This window comes from Sceloporus undulatus, chromosome 3 (genome assembly GCF_019175285.1).
Source record: "Sceloporus undulatus isolate JIND9_A2432 ecotype Alabama chromosome 3, SceUnd_v1.1, whole genome shotgun sequence".
NCBI classification, from domain to species: domain Eukaryota; kingdom Metazoa; phylum Chordata; class Lepidosauria; order Squamata; family Phrynosomatidae; genus Sceloporus; species Sceloporus undulatus.
The window spans coordinates 49,743,921-49,768,419 of NC_056524.1; the positions used below are offsets into that span (position 1 = coordinate 49,743,921).

Consider the following 24,499-nt stretch of genomic DNA (forward strand, 5'->3'; position numbering starts at 1 on the left):
TCAAATCCACAAATATCAAAGCCGCAAATATGGAGGGATGACTGTATAATGTTTAGTCACATGGAGTATTTCAACAGATGTATTCTTTTCTATGCCAGTGAATGCATAGACCTACAAAGAAGAAGACTCCATTCATACATAACATTTTCTAGTGCGGGAGTGGGGAGAGACTTTTTGGGAACTGTATGAGAATTATCTATACAGTATGACTACAATGACTGTAGTTATATGAATTAGTAATCTCTATTCAGATTTCACTACCAATAACTAGTATTAACAAGTTTGATTCATACAGTGGTAATCAAAACATAGCAGGGAGAATATGTAATGGATTTGTTTCCAAATGTAGTTGCTATTGTTGCTTTTTGTTTGATAAAACTGGATATCAAGAACTATTATTTGATATTGTTCAAAATTAACAGATGTTTAAGTGTCGTTTTGCATTCCAAATAGTAGAAAGGCATGTGATTACAGTTTATATAGCACCATGGTAAATAATTTCTCTCATTATTTTTTTTAAGATGAGTACCATGATGTTGGACTGTAGGTTTTAGGGGAGTTAATGAGGACCCACAGTTCCCCAGCATTCCTTGTTTTTGGATCCTCAGTTGAACTCAGCAGATCCAAACAGAAACAGAACAAACAAAGATTATACCCAGTTTGATTCTATATATAAACTCAGAAAATGGGAAATCAATTATTGTTAGCTGAACTATAACAAATATTTCTTCCCAGCATCTGTTGCTAACTACAGGATACTTAAAACTGTTTTGGAGTGGTAACTTTTTCTTGAATATTTTATAGTTTTATTTGATAGCCTTTAAGGCTGAAGGGCGGGATATAAATACCATAAATAAATAAATGAATAGTAATTTCAGAATAGCATAACAGTACATAACAGTAACAACCTTATCACAATCTGTCCTTATGGCAATATAGATGTGTATTTTTAAAAGATCAATCTGGACATTTAACAACAACAATAACAACAGATTTTTTTTTTAAAAAAAAAAGACTTATAGTTACAATAAAAACCCTTTAAAATTCCATGTTATCTCAAGACACTTGTTCCCCTTAGGCCTTAAAATCTACCTTGGTTTTTGCAAAAGAACCACTTGCCAACTAGCATATTCCTCTTCATCCAATAACATTTATCTATGAATCAATTCATATGGGCCACATATTAAGAATCAAATCACATCTGTATAGTTTCAGGGGTCTATGTTTCATGAGCAGAACTTTTCAGGCATTTTAGCTTTTGAGTCAGCTACCTTGGAAGAGAAAAGAAAAGAAAGACCAGTAGGGGGGGGGGGGGGGGGGCATGGACAGGTGTTCCTACAGATGAGTAACCCTGAGGAGCTTTCTACAGTGATCATATGAGCAGAAATTGGGATAAAAGAACTCCCTCCAATAGCCTTATCCAATATTGTTCCTTCACAAAAGCCTGCTTGAAAGGTTCTACAAAATTGGGTCTCTGGTTTCCTTGTCATTAATTGGGTGTCTGTTGCATTCAGGCGGGAAGGAAGGAGTTTCCAAAGCGATCAAGCAACATGGCTGGGCAAAACACATTAAAATGGATAAAAGGATTTCCTTGTGGTATAAATACCTGCACACGACCTCCCTGTGTACCACAGCATATGTTATGTATATATGCAAGTGAAGGAGCTGGCAACTGAATCTGAACTGCTGTGAACAGCGTAGGCTAATCACCAGAAAAGCAAGACAAGGCACCTCTCCATTCCTCTCTCTTACTCATTCTCTTGGTGGGGATGAGTTGTCAAGTCTTTCCTTCAACTGACACCTTCATCCCTTTGAATTCGGATTCATCTCCCACTCTGCCTCTGATAATGCATCATAGTGCTGCAGAGTGTATACCCGTCTCCAACCATGCCACTAATGTGGTGTCCACAGGTACCTTTTTAAAAATTGTAACAACTGTGCCATTTTCTATTGTTATCAGTCTTCCATGTTATTACCTTGGCATTTTTCATGTTTTATACAAATAGAAATTGGGGCGGTTTAAAAGGAGCTACTTGGATTATGACCTAGTGAAATGAGATAAACAACAAGTAACAACGAATGTACCTGTTTTTTAAACTGTATCCACATTTAATTTTCATGGAGTGTATTTCATTGTCACATGAACTTGAGATTAACATTTGCCTGGTCACTAATCTGGATAGTCAATTTCAAAAGCATCATCAAATCAATTTCATTCTATGCCACGATTTTTAAATAATTGGATTTAATAATTCAATACACAGGTACTATACCTGGGCACCAATTCAGCTACTTATTTTATATGTACTTAAAACTCCTACATAATTCAATGGAAATGTTGAAGTTTTATGTTCTACACAATATGAAGACTTGAATAACTGGTATACATGCAAAGATGCATCTATCGGTGAGCAAATCCTAAATTAACTTACTCAGATATCCTCTTGATTTCAATGGCACTTACAAATGTGATAGCTAGCATTTTCATTTAATTGGAAGTTGATCAAGAGTATCAATTTATTCCAAGTGGCATGAAATCTTCTTCCCTCAAAAGAAAATGTGACTTCATTTTTCAAATGAATAGAAATGAGCTCAACTCAGAGAAAACAGGAAGGAGTATTAACCTCATTCGAGTTCATTCACTCAAAGATGTAGCTTAGAAATTGTTATACTATATATCCTGGAAATGAAAATGTGGTGGAAGGAATATCTAGCTGTTTGTCAAAATATTATGCGCGTACTCCAGTCACCTTTTGCATACCTCTCATCCTCCATCACTCCCATCCAAGGTGTCTTACTCAACATGTGGAACATTTTGAATGCTAAGTCCCCTTCTTTCCATGTTCACATCTGTGGGCACAGAAAATAAGTGTAAGGAAGCAATTCAATGAGGTCTTTAAAAGTTCAGTGAAAAATGATTAATTCTGGAATAGTACCTCTTAAAACTATTGTAGTACAATAGTTTTAAACTTCTATCCAAATTAGGACCACATTGCTTCTTAATTACAATGATTAATTTTGGGAGATATGGTTTCTATATCTGGCTTATACTGGTTCCAAAAAGCAGTCACCTAAACTTCAATATTACCGGAGGGGGGATGTATTGTGTGTCACACTTTCAATGAATTTTATGTTTGGTGACTAAAAACAGAATAGGTAAATGAAAATTGGTAGTTCTATTTGAAATGAGAGCTTGATGTAATGCCACTCAGTTAAAAGACTGTTAATACAATATATTGCTCTTTTGTGACTGGAACAATCTTCAAAGAAATTAGTAACTTTTTTTGAAAAATGGGCACGAGCTACATACATTTGTGATTTGTATTTTCACTGGAAGAATATAGGTGGTCTTTATTTTATTTCATAACACCAGTAACCTCACAGCCCAATCCTATGCTTAAGAACTTAGTGTTAAGTCGCATAGTATTCAATGGACCTTACCTCCAAGTAAGCACATATAAAAATTCTAGCCGGTTGTTCTCTTTTCTCCTTTCAAGGATCTCCTCTGCAGAGTGTATTGTTTTACCATACTCAATAAGTTTAGCATTAAATTGTAAGGCATTTGGAAAGTGTTCTTCAATTTACGTCTTAAACCTATTTCCAAACAAAGATACCCAAATTGATCAAATGGTTGGGTCAAATGGGGCAGGGTTACAACATTTGGGGCTGTTTAGAAGTGTAACCACAGTATATGACATGGGAAAACATAATAACTCCTCTTCCCTCCTCATAACAGTAGAAATATTATAATAGGTAAAGCCAAAAGGCAGGAGCATCAGGACAAATAAGTGGAAGCAATTCTTCATATGACACTTCATAATTAACACTATGGAGCTTACCTAATAACAATAACAATAATTTATTTATTTATACCCCTGAAGAAGATGTAATGATACCTACTGACCTGGATGGCTTTTAAATAAATTCATGGAGAATCTATGAAGAGTCATATGAAGAACTGCTTCTATTTATCTGTCCTGGAGCTCCTGCCTTTTGTCTTTACCTGGTGATAATATTTCTACTATTATGAGGAGGATTGCACATCGTTCTAGTTCCCACAAGCAATAGCCCCTGAATACCAATTACTAGTTTAACAAGTAGAATCCTGTTACTGTTTATTGACCTTCGCAGAAAGCTGTGGCCTTTTCCAGCAGGTTGCTACCACTGGGCAAGAATTCTAGCTTGGTAGACTTTTAAAACCAGAATTCTGTTCACAGATTATTAAAATTTCTACAAACAGGGTTTTGAAACAGAAAAGGTATAATTAGCAGTAAATAAAATAGCCTTTAAAATTAGCAATTTAACACTTAGAATTCTGTTATGTTAATTTCTCTGTACACTAATAAGATTTTCCCTAAAACATCTCGAGAGAGTTTTTTGTGTGTTTTCAGGCTATGTGGCCTGTTCTAGCAGAGTTTCTTTTCTGATGTTTCGCCAGCATCTGTGGCTGGCCAGCCACAGATGCTGGCGAAACTCAGAAAGAAACTCTGCTAGAACATGGCCACATAGCCCGAAAACCCACAAAAAACTATGGATGCCAGCCATGAAAGCCTTCAACTTTACATCTGAGAGAAATTAATTAACAGCATTTCCTAAAAGGGTGGGACCTACCTTTACCTATCATACAAAATAAATACTTCTAAGGATAGCTTTTTACAGCTGGAAAATATGCTCCATTCCTAGTGTTTTGTTTTAGTTTTTTGCCTTCTTATCTTCAATAAAAATAAACTCCCTTATTTTCTTAGCCCTACAAGATGATGGGTTGAACCAGAAAAATATTTGAAAGTGCTCATACAATTGTTTTGTGGCATTTTTGAAATCCAGATGTTACAGTCTGTGTAGCGGGGTGGCATTTGATCAAGCATCAGGCTTTCAGGGATTTCCAGGGATTTATATGCAATAGCTAAGGGGGAAAGCTTTTTTTAAATTTTATTCATATCAAATATTTATAGGCTATTGATTCAGTACCAAGAGGGGTATCAATACATGTACAAATAAGAAAATACAACCAGCCCCATTGCATAAATGGTAAAATATTTTAGCAGCAGAAATAATATTAACACAATCAGTAGTAAAATCCAAGCAAATACATGAAAACCAAACAGGTGTGTGCATGGGGGGGCAGGGGCAGGGATAGATTTTTCATTTTCTTCATCATATTTTAGCACTGGGGTGTTATATGATTTGCTCCAGAGTTCTGCTTTTTTACATTAAGTATTTAAAGCAAGAATAATGAACTTGCCAGGCAAACTTATTGGTAGTAATTGGCTGGGTAGTGGCAGCAGGCAGTAGAAATGCTGTGATACGGAATGGGTGGGTGAGTGTTTCTCATCCTTAGTCAGAATTAAATCAAGCGGGGCCATTTTGAGATACTTGGGCCCTTGGAAACAGCTGGGATGCCTGGTCCAGCCTGAAAATCTTGTTCCAGGATTTACAATGGTTTATTCAATTAGTGCTGGTTTTCCTTTTCTAAAAATCAGATGATATGAAACGATCTTCAACAGTTTAAGCTGGACCACTTTGGTCCAAAACCCATTGCAGAAATAATCCAGTTTGAGACTGCTTCAAGTGCCCTGGCTCAACGCTAGAGGATTCTGGGAACTGTAGTTTTGTGAAACATTTAGCCTTCTCTGTCACAAAGCTCAGGTGCCACATAAAAGTATAATTCCTATGATTTCTTAGCACTGAGCCAAGGCAGTTAAATCAATCTCGAACTGGATTATTTCTGCAGTGTGTTTTGGACTTATATTTGTTTATTCCTTTGTTTTGAAATAACCTACCTTTCTGGTTTATTTCTGCAGCTCTCAGGTTTGACTCCCATGGAAAGCATGGAAAAGTCAAGTTTTTGATTAAAAGTTCCAGAAAGCTTCAGGCAGCATGGGAAGAGGTCATTCTGGTTGGGTGACTGTGGAGTTGTGTCCAACCTAAATTTTGCAATCTCTATTCACATGAGTTTAAATCCAGTTGCTACTACCAACTAGAGTTCTACCATTAAGTACTTCCTACCAATCATATTTTAAAAACACAAATAGCAAGAAAAGCTAGATGGGTTATCCATTAAAAGATCTGACCCAAAAAATCTCATTGGCCAAGCCAATGAGATTTTGCCTTGTCATTTTTTTCCAAGTCACTTCTACTTCTTTCATCCTGTTTTTCGTAGTTGAAAGACAGTAGTGATCCATGAAGGTCACTGTGCCCAGAAACTCCAACTGTCTCCTTTCCCTTGAAGCCAATTTAAAGGGATGCTCTTTTTCAGTTTTTAAGGTTTTGTACAACCCTGGGACTTCTAGACTTTAATTTTAGAGAAATATCAAGAAAGATATTAAAGCATATGACCCTGAAAGTATATTGTACTTTATTCAACTACTTCAAAGATCATTAACTGAAAACTTTTCCAGTTACACAGCAGAAAACCCATTTATGAATTCAAAAGAGATGAAGAAGCAAGCAGAGCATTTCACTGCATTTTTAATTTAATATGAAATAGAACCCTTCCAGGAATGTAATCTATTTCTTTTTTAAAAATAAGATCCATGACTGAAATAATGAAAATGTTTAGCATGCAGTAATTTATTTTCTTTTTCTTTATGTAAGTATTAAAATGTTGCAGATTCACAAAAACAATAAATAAAAGAAAACATGTAAGGAAAAAGATTAGTTCTGGCTATTGACAGAAAGTAATGCATTGAAAATGTTTTTCCCATTTAATTTGCTGGTAAAAATGGTTATTTGATTTTTTTAAAAAAATTAATGTTTAGGGAGAGGCGGGATACAAATATTTATTATTATTACTATTATTATTACTATTACTATTATTATTATCATCATCATCATCATCATCTCTTTCCCATAAAGAAAACCTGTGTTAACTACTGCAATATATCTCTGTCATATGGATGCAAGATAGGAAGCTGCCTTATACTGGTTAGACCATCTACCCTAATATTATCAACACTTGATTGGCAGAAAATTCTCAAAGTTACAAGGACCAATGCATGTACACTTCAGTACACTATCTATGTTTATGGTGTACAAATTGTACATAGGAACATGTTGGAAACACAGGGGCATTACTAGGGTGTGTGTGGGGCTCTCCAAACATCTGTCTTGGCAGAAATAAGTTGTGGTGTTTGCCTGCATCCCTTTAACATGCTGAAGAGATGGTGTGAGTGGTGTGAGGCTCAGTGGGAGGAGAAAAGAAAGGCCCAATGCTTTTTTAAAAAATAAAATAAATAAAATTTTAAAATTTATTTTTTTAAAAATAATTAATTAAAATGTTATTCTTTCCTTTAAAAAAATCACATCTCACAAAATTTTCTCTTTAACCACATGAAACTCTGTACATGTAAATACATTTCAGCTGTGTGTATGATATTGTAATTTAAAGGTATAATTTTAATTTTGCTAGTTTATGTTACAATTATTGCCATCACATTCAGTGATATACAAGAATTACGATTTATGAGTAACATTAGTACAGAAAGCATTACTAAAGATTCTGTATGGGAGGAGATACATGTGTTATTGCACCAGGATACACCATGCGTTATCACACCAGGTGACGCCAACTCTAGTGATGCCACCGGGGACACACAGCATTTCCTGGGCAAACAGTTCTTGAAAGCTGGGATGTTGTTAACAAGGCTTGGGGACTGATGCCAATCATGCCCACCTCCCTGTATGTACTTGTATTATATAATAATCTTGGCGTATTATTCACAAATAAAATAAAAACATATATCCTTTTTTTTAAAGTCTTTAAGGATAGCAGCAAAAAGGTATTTCAGACTCATTGAACAATTCATCACTAAAATGTGATCTATTGGTTTCAAAAATTTCTTTTAAAAATAATAATTAATCCTCCTTATAAATTCAAGACCCCCAGATAGTTACGCTATTTTCTCTCTCTGGCTTTGCTTCGCGAACGAAGATTCAGGAAGGACTCATCCTGCGCTTTGTACAAGCACGTTGGTGACTAAAAAGGCCAATCCGGGACAAACAGGTCCGGTTGCAGAAAGCACAGCGGAAAGTCTCCTTGGGTGATGTTTCCGGGTTGTGGTTCTTTCTGCATTGTCATTTCTCTTCGAGACTCATTCGGCGTGAGTTTGAAAACTCACGTCATATGCTATTTTACTATTACTATTTAAAGGTAACACTTTACCTTCCCATTCTCAAAACTAACCAAAATAGGGCAGTAGTATAAAACACATTCTCATCCTGTTCACTAGATTGTGGCTTTGACATCAACAGTAGGTCCACCATAGCCAACACTTGAGCCATGTGATTTTATTCCTTTTGTTAGTGAGGCTGCACCCCTGGAAGTATAAAAGTAATGAGAATTTACATTTATGTTACAAAAGAAATGAAGTCATATTTTGTTATGATTACAATATAACTTGGTTATTACATTTGGAAGTAATTTCAAGTAATTAACATCTATAATGTCAACTAGCTATCTAAACCTCAGATGTGATATAGTAATGACAAAAAAGAGCAGCACCTGAAAGCCTATATAGTATCATAAAACTCTAAGTGGTTTCAGTTGCAACACACCAATATGGAACACACATACACACACACTCCAGTCTAATTTCAGCGGGTCTTCGTTCGGAGTAGAATGTTGATATATTTGTGCTACGGCAGTACACCTTATGTTACATGTTTTGTATTTTTGCTATATTTTGGTGCTGGCCATGTGCTGTAATAAATTCATTCATTCATTCATTCATTCATTCATTCATTCAATTTCAGCAGGATACAGATTGCCCCTTTGGGGCAGCCTGCACCCTCCCTTTCCCCGATAGATCGGGGCCTCAGTGGCCACAGCGGCAACCCCAGAGGCCCCAATCTGCCACTTTTCCAGGCCTTGGGGAAGCGGCAAAAAGCCGTTTCCCCGCAGCCTGGAAAGGGGTGTCCTTGGGGCTTCATGCCCCAAGGACACCCTGACAGTGTCGGGGAGAGAGAAAAAGGGGCCACTTGGCCCCTTTCTCTTTTGTATCACTGACGCAGCCATGTAAAGCCTGCACCAGCGATACAAGTGGAGGAAAGAGCTCCGTCTTGGAGCTCCTTCTGGCACCGCTGAAAGGGTGCCACAAGTGGCCTGTAGTGGCACACATGCATCATGCCCACATTGCTCTGTTTGGAGGCAGCGTGGCCGTGACATCATAATGGCGGCACCCATGTAGACAGGGCGCCACCATTACCACGCCGCGGTTATGTGCTAGGGTTGAAGGGCATCTATAAAGGACGCCCCGAGGCAACCCTAGCACGTATCCAGGCCAGTGCAAAGCATTGGTCTGGATACCACCAATGTTAGTATTCACTCTTCACACAGATCTACCTTATGCTACATATCTGATGACGGCTGGAACCAATCTTAAATTATGCACAGTGAAAACAGCTACAGATAACATCCATAATTGTGGAAGCCAAGAGGGAACCAGCTCCCTGGACCAAACTGGCATTAAAAGTATGGGATGAATGGATCCATTCATAGCTCAACATGTGGCAAAGTGCTCTGTTGATCCCCCAGCATCTGCCCAATTCAAATTTAGCCCTTATTTTCTGGGCTTTTACCCAACGTGTTTGCAAAAACATTTTACTGGCATAATAAATCTGAACTGATCTGAAACTCGAAAGCAGATGAGTGCTTCACCCTATGTAGTAGATGAAATTTACTCATATTCTTATCAATGGCGGGTTATAGACCGCCGCTTTGAGGCAGTCTGCCGCTGCCGCCGTTTGCTCCGTAAGGGAGCCGTCGCAGCCACACTGCGCGGCTCCCTTACGGAGCAAAAAAGAAGCTCCAAAATGGAGCTTCTTTCTGCGGCACCTCTGTGACGTCGCGAGGCGCCAGGGGCGCATTCGCGACATCACAGGCGCCGCAACACGTTCGGACGCACAGCGTCCGATACGTAAAGATGGCGCCGGCCGTGTGGAATGGCCGGCGCCATATTGTACGGACAGAGTCCGTATTAGAGCCAGGGGCGTCTAAAAGAGACGCCCCTTTTTTAACATGGGACGTCCTGTGGACGTCCCAAGTGCCGGTTTGTAACTGGCCATTTTGTCAAATGGATAAGTTGCAGGTTCAAGACAAATTCCAGACTGTAGACATTTTATAGTGGCTATTGATAAAAAGGTTGCATCTTCAACCCTTATACATTTTCTTACCAGCCTCATCTGTTTTGTCTTTGATCCCATCTTTTAAATGTTCCCACACATGCTCTGCCATGGCAACTTGGGGAAATGGTGTCGCAGGTCTGCATTATTCTGTCCCTTCTTGCCATTATGGAAACCAACAGGCTGCATATGGGGTGATGGCAGGTAAGGAATTTATTTATTTATTTATTTATTTGGTAATGCTGGCAATTGATTTGTTGTGAACCAAGACAAATAATGAAATATAATTTCCATTAGGGGGCTCATTTAAGCAGTGTCTTTACTGTGGCAATTTGCCAAGATCTGTTACAAAAATCAGTCCCAGACCCTTAAACTTAAATATGCCACAATGATGGTACAATTATTATCCATTTTCATCACGAGTATATGCAGTGCCTGGGAAAGTTGTTTCATTTTGTATTGTTGTCGTTGTTTTTCACTACAGTTCCTAAAATCCTCCTGCCATCATGCTGGCAGGGGCTTTGCCAGGATTTTGCATATCTACATAGTACATGTATGTGATACAGATTTAAGCTATTGTTAGTTGTTTCCACCAGAGCTTGGAAAGTTACCTTTATGAAGTAAAATGTTTCCTTTACTCATTACAGTTTTTTAAAAGTAATGCAGTGATATTATTCAGCACAGAAGGTTTTTTAAAATAATAATTATTCTGTTTGTTATATTTGTAGCTAATTTTTGCTACTTTCCCCCCTTGAATTAAAAAAAAAGATGTAGGATTGAGAACAGCATGAAAACTGAAATAATCCCTTCCAGATTGCTTCCAATAATGCCATATAATACTCCTTTAAATTTAACTAGAAAACATTACTCATCATACCAATAAAGTAATATCTTCTTGTACTGCTTTGAAAATATAACTTTACCATTACCAAGATACAGAGAAAAGTTAATTAAATTATTTGTAATCTGTTGCTTCCATGCTCTGCTTTTCAGTCAATATGAATGTGTACATAGATCAGAGATATGAAGGAAGCCACTGATAGGGATGGGGGGGGAGGGATAATTGAAACTATCTGGAAAAAGATCAGAAAATATGTTTTTTCCAGTGTCCAGAATCCCTTGTCTGAAGATTCCTGAGAATCTTTGCAGCTTGGAACGTATTCTACACAAAATGTGCACACAGTTCTTTGCACACGGTGTGCAAAAAGTTTTTTCTACACAGTAAATGCTGCATTTGGGGATTCATTTTCCACAAAATTCGCATGTGGTTGTTTGGTACAGAAAACAACATTTTCTGGTAGCTGCATAGAAAATATATGATATAATATAAAACAATATATTATTATATCTAATATAATAATATAATGCAGATCATATGTGCAGAAAATATCGTATCTAGTGCAGAAAATGCTGTTTTGTATACAGAAGAAAAGTGATGGTTTTGGAGTTGCAGGCCTACATTTTGTATTGATATTGACTTTGCTGTAGTTGAGCTGGAGAGATCTCAGTGTAGGCAGAAAACATGCCTCTCTGGGTCATGTGGAGACTTAGACAAAATAAAATTTGAATTCAATTGAAACAGTAAACCAACTCCTCTTGAGATCCAGGATGTCTCTGTCTCATGCGAAGCCACAGGCCTCTTACTTGGGCAGAAAACATTTCTCAAGAATTTTCAGTAAGTCTCTACTGATGTAGCTGGAAAAACTTTTAAATGTTGTATAGATAAATCTTGCCCAATAATAATCCAAAACACTTTACCTTTTATGGAGGTAGGAATCCTGTAAAGAGTTCCTTAAAAATTTCCAGTGGTCAGCTTCAAAGCTGTCTACACTTTTCCATGGCTTGCTGAAGGAAAAAAAACACCATTATATTTATATATTCATATCCTCCAAGATAACTATACATAATTTCCCCTCTCCACAACAGTCATATGCAGTTGGTGAGGCTAAGTGGGAGAGTGACAGGCTTTGGGTCATCCCACAGGCTTCACGGTTGAAAGGGAATCTGAAACAGGATTTCTAAAAAAAAAAATTAGTCCAACCCTTTAACCCACCCTTCTCCATCCTAGCATGCTCCAGATCTTTTAGATGACTAATCCATCAACACTGACCATTGTCATGCTGGCACAGCTAATAGGCATTGTAGTACAAAGCATCTGGAGGATGTTAGGTAGAGGGAGGTTGTTCTAGCCATTAAAGTGCACTGTTTGCTTCAAAATGGTAAACATCATAGAATGCTGGTTTTCTTAGTTCAAGTGATTGCCATTGCTGAAACAGAGATTACCATATTGCAGGACAGTAATTTGTGTGTGGCGGGAGAAGAGGGTTAGTTTGCCTTTTAAGTAAGTTGTTTGTTATTAAAATAATTAACCTATTTTTATTATTTTAGTGTATCCGCAATATTCTTCCTCTTAGAGTTCCATCAGGCTGAAGCTGTAGTAGTATTTGTCACATAAAAAACTGATAATCTTAGTTTCTTCTTTATTGCTCCATTTCTGTAATAGGCATCAAGCCAGCTGCTCCAGATATGTTAGCAGCAAGTCTCTCTCAAAGCCGTATCTTGCAGACCTGCAGCATGCCCCATCCCAATGTTGTGAATGGAGTTGGCACTTTACAAGGCAAGTCAGTTTCTTCTATTTACTCACTCAATTATTTCACCTTCTATGAAACACAACCCTGTGAAGGATTTTATCACACCACAGAACAGCCTGCTGTTCTGCCACAATTGCACTAGTTTAAGAATGGAAACTTACTGGTTTGACATCATTTTTTATCACAACTTTCCCCATGACCACACTTTGGTGATTCGTGACCATATGATCTGTTTTCCACACTGCAAATGTCACCTTGCAAATGCATGACAAATCTGAAATAAAACTAAAGGAATGCCAGCTTCATGGGGAGGGGGAGGATAGCAGTGTTAATCTATTTGAGCAAAAAGGGCAAAGAATCTTGTAGCACCTTAAAGACTAACTTTTGTTTGCATCATTTTTGTGGACTATAGATCATTTCACTAGGTCATTTATGCAATATAGTTGGAGATCAAAATAATGAGTATGGTGCTATAATCTTCCTCCAATACTGAGGACAGTTTCTGTATGGAAGGTGCTGTTCTCACCTAGAAAAGGGTCTTTGAACAAGCAATGGTTAGGAATAATATTTTGTATGTGTTTTCTTGTATATGTGTGCTTGTTTGTTTTTTCTGATAGGTAGCCTCACTCCCTGTCTTTATAAATTCCCTGACCATGCCTTCAGTGCCAGTTCTTGTGCTTTGGGCCACAGCTTTACTCCCATGCACCCATCAATCCTTGGAGATGACCCTACCACCGTGGATTTTAAGCAAGAATTCCGGAAGAAGAATAAGGCCATTGAAGAACCAATAGACATGGACTCTCCAGAAATCAGGGAGCTTGAAAAATTTGCCAATGATTTCAAACTGAGAAGAATTAAGCTGGGTATGTGACTCATTAAATTAAGTATGTTCATTAAACACAATTAGCTTTCATTATGATAACACACCATGTCTACTGGCATGGTGATGATGGCAGAGGTCGCAGTGGTCAGTGATGTAGCCAAGGGGGGGGGCATGGGGTCCGGACCCCCCTTCCATTAATTAATGTTAAAAATAATATCAACCAAACCTAATCTAATCACAAAATATATGTTTTCCCCAGTGGATCTAGTTAAATTATGTTTATTACTTAAATATCCTGATGTATTTGCAATGTGTTTACCTCCCACCCCCCACCCCCAAAATGATGGCACTTAGTCTGTCCCCCCCTTCCCATAATCCTGGCTACATCCCTGCAGTGGTAGTAATGATGCTCTGCTATCCACCATCTCAGTAATATTCTGCAAGGGCCTTACAAACTGGACTTTTTAAGCATGTGTGAGAGTACATCAATCATGCTAAATAAATAATTATTAACAATGAATGCAGTCAATTTGCAATAATACTTGAACTTGCTTATCATAACTTGATAAGCCATAATACTTGAGCTTTATAGATTGCAATACAGTGGGCCCTTGTTATCTGCTGGGGTTTGGTTCAAAATCCATGGATACTCAAGTTCCATTAAAGACAATGGCATAGTATAACGGTGTCCCTTATATAAAATGGAAAAATCAAGGTTTGTTATTTGGAATTTATACTTTTTTGGAATATTTTCAAACAGAGGATGCTTGAATCTGTGGACAAAAAATCCATGGATAAGGAGAACTGACTGTATCTATCTCACCTAACATAACGATAGCCTGTTTATCATAACAATACCAAGCATAACTATTTAAAAGTTATATATGTGAATCTGTGTTTTCTCAATTAAAAGAAATTCATATTTTAGTATATTTATCAGGAGACATGGTGCTGTTTCAAGCTTACATTTTAATTTATCTGTGTAACAACTGAAATTGTTTTAGCTGGCATCGTCTTGGTGATATTATTTATTCATTCATTTATTTAGCACAATAAATTTGCATGGCATAGTGTTCTGTTATCCAGTGTAAAGCAATTTTTGATGAAGGGTGCAATCATGGTGGAAGGAAATACGGTGTTTCCATTGAGAGACAGTGTTTCCACAGCTCTTGAGCAGGCCAGGTTCCTCTCTTGACAGAGGCAACCTCCTATGTCACCCCACTCCCATTTACGTGTTGTTGTTGTTGCTTGTTGCATGCCTTCAAGTCATTTCTAATACTCTTAAGATCCATCCTGTCATGGGGTTTTCTTGATAAGATTTGTTCAGAGAGGGTTTGCATTTGCCTTCCTTTGAGGCTGAGAGAGTGTGACTTGGCCAAGGTCACCCACTGGGTTTCCATGGTGGAGCAAGGATTCAAACCTAGAGCCTTATCTCATGACAAAAGAAAGCCATGAGGCAGCAAGCAAGAAGTGGCTTTCTCTTTGCCTCTCAGCATGCTATTGAAGCACTTCAATTTTCTTCCTGAGGGAGATGGTAATAAAAGTGTATCTTTTGTCACACTGGAAAAATCCTGCTGGCAAAAGGCACGTTTTTACAACCATCTCCCTCTGGAAGGAGAGAAAAAGTGGTACGACTGCATACAGAGAGGCCAGGAAAAAGCCACTTCTCTCTCGCTGCATCCCAGCTTTCTTTTGTCATGCAATGAGACTCCAAGTCTTTAGAGTCTTAGGTCCAAAACACACTACAGAAATAATCCACTTTGAGACCACTTTAACTGCCCTGGCTCAGTGCTAGGGAATCGTGGGATTGTAGTTTTTTGTGGCACCAGAGCTCTCTGATAGAGAAGGTTTAACATCTCACAAGACTACATTCCCAGAATTTCTTAACATTGAGTCAGGGCTGATAAAGCAGTCTCAAACTAGTTTATTTCTGCAGTGTATTTTGGACTAATGTCCAGTGCTCACACCACTACACCATGCTGGCTCCGAGCCTTTCTGTCCTTCAGTGATATGAAACCAAAATCAGATTTAGGTTATTCGGTGAAAGGAAAACATTGTAAAAGGGAAAATAGCTTTAGATCACAGATGTGTGTAGAAACCAGAGGAAAGCATGTATATCTATCAAGGACAGGTCTCAGCATTTTTAGTTTCAGAAGGTAGAACTGTGTTTTTGTTTGTTTGTTTGTTTGTTGTTGTTTTTTGAGCAGGTTATACACAGACAAATGTAGGAGAAGCTTTGGCTGCTGTGCATGGCTCTGAATTCAGCCAGACAACAATTTGCCGATTTGAAAACTTGCAACTGAGCTTCAAGAATGCTTGCAAATTGAAATCAATTCTAACAAAGTGGCTGGAGGAAGCAGAGCAAGTGGGAGGTATAGTAGAATCTATGGCTCTTTTTAAGGGAAATTTCTGGTTATGTGGATTTAAAAAAAAAAAATTAACGTGGAGCAATAACCATTTGCCACAAATATAGCATGGTTAGCTCCTTCTTCTGGTGAAGGGGGAGCAGGATTTTTCTGGTAGCCATGATAGTCCCTATACTGTCTCAGTCTAGATTAATCTAATGTCTACAATTCAAAGTATCTAGAGTCATAACAAAATTATCATTCCAACCCACAGCTAGGGAACTGAAACATTGCTCCAGAAGTGCCACCACATGAGGCACAGAGCGAGCCATAAAAATTGTGAGCATAATATTGTTCATGGTGACAACCAACATTTCATTACAAACCTTCTTCATGTGGCTGCCACATGACAGCAGAGATGCAGTACACAGTCACCATGGTTGCACAAATTATGGTAGAGTAAGGGAACATACATGTCATAAGTATGCTCTCCTAAGATACCCACCACTGTAGCATTTGAAATGGTCTATGAAAAGCAAAGGTGAGTATTGGAGAAATGACCACTAGACTTACATTCTTTCTACCTTTGTTAACATTCAGTGTGTGGAGTTTAAGGGGAAAAAATGTCCTCACCTTCAGTCTGAAGCTGTACATTTCAGACACAATTTTACCACAAAATTATAATATTCGGACAAACTGAATGCTGGGAACCACATTATGCATTCTTTACACACACACTTTATGCGTCTGAGGAAGTAGAATGGAGTCTACGAAAGCTCATGCTACCAATTTCTTTCTTACAGTTAATCTCAAAGGTGCTACAAGATCTCTCCACATACCAATTCTACAGACTAACACGGCTATATAACTGAATTCCACACACATTATGTATACAGCATAGTAGAAGACAGCATGACATGGTGGTTTTAGTGTGGACTATGACTCTGGAGACCAGGATTTGATTCTCAGCATGGCCAGGAAATCTACTGGGTGACCTTGGGCAAGTCATATGCAGTCAGCCTCAGTGGAATGCAATGACAAGCCTCCTCTGAACAAATCTTTCCAAGAAAAACCCATGATAGAGTTGCCTTAGGGTTGCCATAAGTTGGAAATGACTTGAAGGCACACAACAACAAAATATTCCTTAGTGTGTGTTTTTACAATTTGCTGTGTCAAATGTACTACTTTGTCAGGATCCCATTAACTGGTGAAATATATCATGATTTCTTTATGATTTATTTAATATAGAACAAATAAATAAATCAGGAGTAGTTTCTAGCTGATGTTCTGCATTTTGCCATTGACTGCTAGAAGTTAACATTTGCCAATATGTCTCATTCTTTAGCTTTATACAGTGAAAAGGCTGGAGTGAATGAACGGAAGAGAAAGCGCAGAACAACTATTAGGTAAGAAATTGTTATATTCTGGAATGGGCTTTTTTGTAGCATGCTGCACATTTCTTCACAAGGGGACTAAACTATATTTTCAATGACTGGTTTATGCTGCATCCTGTCCAACAAAGAGACTGTAAATTTTCATGTACTTCTCCATCTAATCCTTTAACATCGGTTCAGTTTTAAAGATAGTGATGGTTAACAGCTTGGATAGCTTTAAAGGAGGATTAGACAAATGACTACTAGTCACAATAGCTATATATCACCTCTAGCATTAGTGGGCGTACACCAACTGCTATGCAATACAAACAAGTTGAGGCCATTTTTGCTCATTTCAGCAGGCATCTGACTAGGGAACAGAAATCATAGAACCATGGAGTTGGAAAAAATGCCAAGGACCATCTGATCCAACAATAAAGCTCTTCCTGAACATCGGGAAGAGCTTCTTTACTGTAAAAACAGTTTGATCAAGGAATAGACTTCCAGGAGTGCTGCAGCTATGTATTCCTCCATGGCAGAGGGACAGTCTAGATGGCTCTTGTAACCCCTTTCAACTCTAAGATTTTATGTTTTATGAACCCCTCTGCTAGTTCAGGGAGCCACAGCTAATCTACTCAGAAAGGTGGCCATCTAACCTGCGTTTACACACTACCAATGAACTTGAATCCATCACTTTCTGAGGCAGTCCAGTTCACTGTCCAATTATTCTTACTTTCAGAAGCACCCAAAGTAATATTTTTGTTGTGCTATATTAGGAAGCCTCCTCTTCTGGAAGATAAACATGAATCCCTATAATAAAAAAAATATTTTATTTACAGTGTTATGAAAGGTGGGATACAATTGGGATATCAGAACAAAATGTGATTATTTCCTCCACCTCATACTAGGATTGTTCAGCTTCACAAATGTACAAAACAACAAGCATCTGGTGTCTACCACTTACACCTACAATATTTCTCTAAAAAGAAAATGTGAAGTAGGTCACAAATCAGAAGTTTTTCATCAGAAACAGAATTTTTGTAGAAGTGCTGCTTTTATATCGAGCATAAGGTATAACACTGTCCTCTTGTGGCCAAAATTAATTGTTGCACCTATAGGAAGGAATCTGTGTATTTCACTTGGCTTTCAAATGAATAAATTTGTAATTTGACCAGTGGATAAGGCAATAATATTATGTGATCTTTCAAAATGTGAATACACATCTTTTAAATTAATTTTGGCTCCTTCCCCCAAAAAGCAAAGATTATTTGTCCTTTAGAATGAGAGCAATGCAGACCAGATGACTTTACCGTCACTCCCAGTTATCTGCATATACACTCTTGAATTTTCTAGAAGATTCCCAATTGTTCATGCATCTATTCACAGGGAGATGACATAGGCAACAGCTCAACAATGGTACCAAAAACAAAAGCAGAGCAGGGAAAGGACAACAATATAAAAGGGTGACAATCACAGAATTTAAAGGCCTTTGGGGCAAGAATTCAGACACACATATTTTCAGACACACATTCATACATATTCATATTTTAACACTTAGAAGAGTTTTATTTAGGTAAATTCAGTATTTAATTCAATGCATGTGTAAATTTTACACATAAAAAAGTTTGGGAAGAGGAGAAGGAGGAGAAGGAGGGATCAGGGTCTCCCGGTCTCGCAGCTCCCCTGGGGTCCCACCTCACTGAGAACCACTGTGCAAGACCAAGGGAAATGGAAACACTTTTTAAAATTATTATTTATTATTTATGGTATTTATACCTCGCCCTTTCGGCCCTAAAGGCTATCAGAGCAGCTTTGTTCTTAATGTTGGACAGATTGTATTTTGCCTAGACATTTTGTCTGCAATCCTGCATTTTTTGTGGGAATAAGTCCCATTGGACTCAATGGGGTTTACCTCAGAATAGATACATATATGATTTCACTACTGCAGCTCAATGGAACTGAATACTGACAGTCAGACAACATTTTTATTTCAAAGGTAGGCATGCTCTGGAGCCCAGAGGACTACACCCAACAAATTTTAGGAGCCTCCAGAGCTCTGGAGGGCTGCAATTATACTGGCATCATGGCTGCCATTTTGGCAGCTAGAAAGGAGGGTGCTGGGTTGCTTTTTTGGGGGGGGGGCAGGACTAGTCCTTTGTGTTAATTTATATTGCTGTGTATAGCCCTAATAATGCTTTATGTTGTTTTGTACTAATATACATGGTTTTGTACTGATATACATAGTTTTGTTCTGATATACAGAGTTTATGTTCAGCAGCTAAATTAAGAGGAGAACAACGGGAAAATTGTGAAAGTCTAGTGTATATCTTAGGGGCTTTGATTAGAGAGGCTTAGCAGAATCCCTTTTTTTCCTCTCCTTCTTTTCCTATTGCTTGTTTAGGGCTTACTGCAAACTGAAACAAACTATTTTTTAAAAAGCATTTTAGAGCCTAATTGTGAGTTTTAAGAAAAGAAAAAGTATGGGGCTTTGCTCTTGTTTTTATGTTAGATTAGTAAACTTTTTTTAAAAAGTTATTATTTCTTTGGTTTACAGTTATTAGTTGCCCACCTCTTTGTTAAAATCCTACCACTTTACTGAAAAGGGGATTCATTTGTGGAATAAAAAATTCTGGAGTTGTGTTGGTAGAAACAGCCTAACAAATAGAAACATCCATCTAGTGGCAGTAGAAGAGTTCCTGCATGAAGAATTAAGGGTGTGATGGGTTGAGTATGCCATCTGAAATGCTTGGGACCAGAAGTGCTTTGGACTTTGGATTCTTATGTATTTTGGAATACCTGTATTTGCATGTACATATATCTTGGAGATGGGACCCAAGTCTAAACACAAAAGTCATTTATTTTTCATATACACTTTATAAACATCGCCTTGAAGTAATTTTATACAACTTATTTTTTAAATACTTTTGTGCATGAAACAAAGTTTGTATACATTGAACCATCAGAAAGCAAAGTTTTCACTATCTCAGCCACCCACAAAAAATTTTTTGGTTTTTGAAGTAGTTTGGATTTCAAAATTCCAGATAAGGGAGATGCAACCTATATTGAAAAAGACTCTTGGGCTAGTATCATTCCCCCTCATGAGATATGGCTAGCTAGTCAGTGTAAGTGTGTGTGTGTGTGGGGGGGGGGGCTCTGAAACAGCATATTTCCTCATTTAATTTTGGGTTGTTTTTTGTTTTTGTTTGTTTGTTTTAGCGGGAAAATATTCAGGGGTAGCTGTGTTGGCCATATAGCAAATCAAAAATCCACCAAAGAATGATACCTTTATTGGGGCAACCAAAATGCACAATTACGTGTTGCAAGCTTTCAAAGCTCCTCTGGCTTCTTCATCAGGCAAAGCTGTTAAAACAAAAGGGGCCTGAGCCTCATAAAGGATGGAGACATGTCGGATTGCAAAAAAGCAATGTTAAATTTCCTGAACTTTGAGAATCTCCCAGTGACCACATGGTCAGAAGGAAGAGGTTGCAGCCTGCACATAATACCTCTCCATACCATTTGAACAAAAAAACAGCAAAATGCAAATGACTAACATCTTCAATTTTCTTTCTCTTGTATGGTTTTTAACACCTTGCCTGATGAAGAAGCCAGGGGAGCCTTGAAAGCTTGCAACATGTAATTGTGCATTTTGGTTGGTCCAATAAAGTTATAATTGTTTGATGGACTGAAAAATATTGTGGTGGATATTGAGGGCTTGGGGGAAATCAGTGAATATCTCAAAGGCTGCACATATCCCATGGGCCACATTATTCCCAACTCTGCTTTATTAGAACATGATAATGCCAAATTTGTTTTGGCTCAAGACTATGTAGCATACGTAATAGTGAGAGATGATGAGAGATGCAATTCAACATCCGAAGAGCTATATGTTCTCCATTCTTGCTATAGATATATAGAACTTTTAGTGGATCAGTGAGAGGTGGCAGCTCTGTTTGTTGTATGCAACATGTGCTACTTATCATTATGCTATGCATGTGACAACTTAATATAAACAAGTTTTATTTGGCACAAACTGTCATTGACTGCAACCTATTCTATCAGAAAAATGCTCACAAAGAAAATGAGAATCCATATTTTTCCTAAGGAAGGATGGGGCTGTACAGACCAACCATAAGGGACAGCCTATAGCCACCCCTTTTTGGGCCAGATTGAGTCTGTGGAACTGCATTCTCATTTTTCCGCGGTGCAAAAAAGAGCTACAAAAAGCAGCTCCTTTCTCTGCCACAGAAAGGGCACCATAGCTGTGGCACCGCAGCTTTCCAGTGCTCCTTTGGCACTGTATCATTGTAGTCGCTGTGCCAGAGGAGCTCTGTGACACCGCACACCATGTGGTGCAGCACAGTGTCATGTCAGCCTAGGGGCAAAGTCAGGGCATGCATCATGTAGATGCCATGCCCCAACTCCACCTCCAGGTCAGCCAAAGATGCCAGTCTGTACAGCCCCGATGTTACCAGAATATGTTGCACAATTTCCCACTTTAACAAATGGTTTGAAGATAAATATTTCCTTATTTTTTCCTTACTACTTGGTGACTTGCCTCCCTCAACTTTTTGTAACCACTATTGCTTCCTTTGTCCTATGGTGCGCAGTGGTGAGTGTGGGGAAAACATCACCCACCCTCAGTAAAGTAATGATATTCTAGAGGTGTATGGTTTTGCCCCATTTAATATTTGAGTAGGCTTAATACATGTAACACTTGGCCGTATAAACCCACCGGGTGACCTTGGGCAAGTCACAATCTCTCAGCCTCAGAGGATGGCAATGGCAAACCCCCTATGAAGAACCTTGTCAGGAAATCCCCATGGTAGGGTCACCTTAGGGTCGCCATAACTCAGATGACACACAACAACAACAACAACAACAACAACAACAACAACAACACATGTGAAAACTAAATGTGGTTTCCATGTTGGCCTACCTTGAAATATTACTGATATGTGTAAAAGGTTGTAAATAAAATAGCTTTTGATTTCAATGTATTTTGAGATAGTTTTACGAGACATATGATGGAATACTGTATTTTTCCTAGCATTGCTGCTAAAGAAGCCTTAGAAAGCCATTTTGCAGAACAAAGCAAGCCTTCATCTCAGGAGATCATGAGGATGGCAGAGGGGCTCAATCTGGAGAAGGAAGTGGTGAGAGTTTGGTTCTGCAATAGAAGACAAAGAGAAAAGAGAGTGAAGACAAGTTTACATCACAACACCTTTAATTCCATTATTAAGGATCATCAAGAGTGCCAGTAGACTTCCTTCCAAAGATAAATGGGTTTAAAAACTGGACTTAAAGGGGGTTCTAAACACAGAACATGTACTAATTACCACTTTTACAAGTTCTTCAAGATCAATCATAAAAATATTTTTCTCTACTTTTAAGTATGGCACATTTCCTTAAGAGATATAGTACCTTCATATGGCAGCTCTTAGCACAATAACTTTAGAGCATTAAAGTAGTACCAGATATATAGAAGTTGGACAAGGCACCCTTTTTACAGACTCTGGAAATACATTTATTTCTGTGAAGACTGAATGGGATATCATCCATAGTGTAGGCAGGTATTGCTTCGTTCTTGCTGCAGACTGCAGGAGACAAGTGAACATCTAATCTTCTTTAAAAAGGTCACCTAATCTTACCATAAAGAACCTTTTCACATTTTATTATATTAACTGATTGCTGCCTTTATTACTTGTGAGTTTCATAGTGGTGCTGTTGTGAAGGCATTATATTATCTAACAGATGGGAACTTTTTTTCCAAAAGGGGAAAAAAAGCAACTTTCCCACATGAATATTTTGTGTATGCCAAGGGTGGTAAGGCCAGAGCAAAAACTGAACAAGGAAAACCAGAATGATTCCCCTTCCCATCTCTCATTCACTCAACCCTGTGGCAACTCAAGAACTATTTTGTGGCACTAGTTATCAATTTATCCCATGTATGTGGTAACAAGAGCAGAGAGTGTGGTGTAGTCACTTAATGTTGGACCAGACATCCAGGAGACCAGTGCTCAGATCCTCATTCAGCCGTGGAACCTCCTTGGGTGATCTTGGGCAGGTCACACTCTCTTAACCTTAGGGGCAACAGGTAATCTCTTGTGCCAAGAAAACCCTATGTGGTGTAGTCATAAGTAAGTGTTGGCTTCAAGGCACAAAACAACATGATATAGTGACTGCTGCTTGCAGACAAACTTTAATCCCTTGACCCATAAAAATATTTCCCTAATATCCCCACTGCCCAGGGAACCTTTAGTATGAAGGCTTTGTAGAAGAAAACCTCTTTAATAGAATGTTGTGTTTGAGAAGCTGTTTAACAGATAATAATGATGATGATGATGATGATGATGATGATGATGATGATGATGATGATAATAATAATAATAATAATAATAATAATAATATATTTATGTTTCCCCGCCTCTCCCGATGGATCGAAGCGGGGTTACAGGCTACTAAAAACAGCGGGGTTACAGGCTACTAAAAACAAGTACATACAATAAGCTCAATCACATCACTGTGCAACTATTTCAGCAGCATTAATGATAATCTTAAACATTTCAAACAACACAGCTGAAACTGGAAGTGTATATGCTGTGACCTCTCCTCTTGGCAAATTCAGTCTCTTCATTACTGAGCAGGTAGAGTAGGATATCACTTGCACTCTGCATTTCAGAAGATCCATAGATCCTATAGTCAAATCCCTGCACCTTATGTTAAGACCTGCAGACTTAATTTATGCCATGTTTCAAGCCACAGTTTAATCAATCTGGACAGACAGTGAGAGATGGAAGGGAGATTTAAAAGCCCAAAGCTACCAGGAAATTCTGCTGATGTCTCTGTGCTACCACTTTGTAATCCCAGCACTCTATTAGTGTCAAGGACATTAACCAAAGCAGCTAAGTTAAGGTACGGAATGCACATTCCTCCCCCTTCAAGCATGAGATTTCATAGGAGGGGGGAAAGACTACAAGAATTAAGAGATTTCCAGAAGAACGGGGGGGGGGGGGGAAGGCGGAAACAATTGTCAGCTCCTACTGTGGCCAGGCTTATCTGCCAGTTGATAAGTACCTCTTCTAGTTGACAGGATCCTTAACTCAAAAGCTGCTTAAAGCAGCTGTGGCCTAATGAAGAGAGCTTTAGAAGACAGTGAAGACCCCTGCTGCTTAAAATATTGCCCATAATTTTAATGTAGAAAAGGCTTATAGTGAAGACATTATCTACATTTCTTAAATTCATATTCCA

General features: G+C 38.2%; 1 protein-coding gene across 2 annotated transcripts; it reads left to right on the plus strand.

The window, feature by feature from the left end:
- The first annotated feature begins 1,769 nt into the window (after positions 1-1,769).
- Positions 1,770-22,512, plus strand: POU1F1 (POU class 1 homeobox 1). 2 transcript variants are annotated; one of them, XM_042459915.1, is made up of 6 exons: positions 1,770-1,911; positions 10,174-10,323; positions 13,328-13,573; positions 15,741-15,905; positions 17,224-17,284; positions 22,299-22,512. In XM_042459915.1, the coding sequence occupies exons 1-6, from the start codon at positions 1,770-1,772 to the stop codon at positions 22,510-22,512; spliced, it is 978 nt and encodes a 325-aa protein (XP_042315849.1). The 2 variants fall into 2 exon arrangements, with proteins under 2 accessions (XP_042315849.1, XP_042315850.1); XM_042459916.1 differs by having other exon boundaries at positions 10,258-10,323.
- Positions 22,513-24,499: the final 1,987 nt, after the last annotated feature.

Bases quoted from the DNA above. Each gene is read 5' to 3' on its own strand.
- POU1F1 (XM_042459915.1), top strand. From the start codon at position 1,770: ATGAGTTGTCAAGTCTTTCCTTCAACTGACACCTTCATCCCTTTGAAT. The intron at 13,574-15,740 runs GTATGTGACTCA...TTTTTTGAGCAG, and splicing joins ACTGAGAAGAATTAAGCTGG to GTTATACACAGACAAATGTA. The intron at 17,285-22,298 runs GTAAGAAATTGT...TATTTTTCCTAG, and splicing joins AAGCGCAGAACAACTATTAG to CATTGCTGCTAAAGAAGCCT.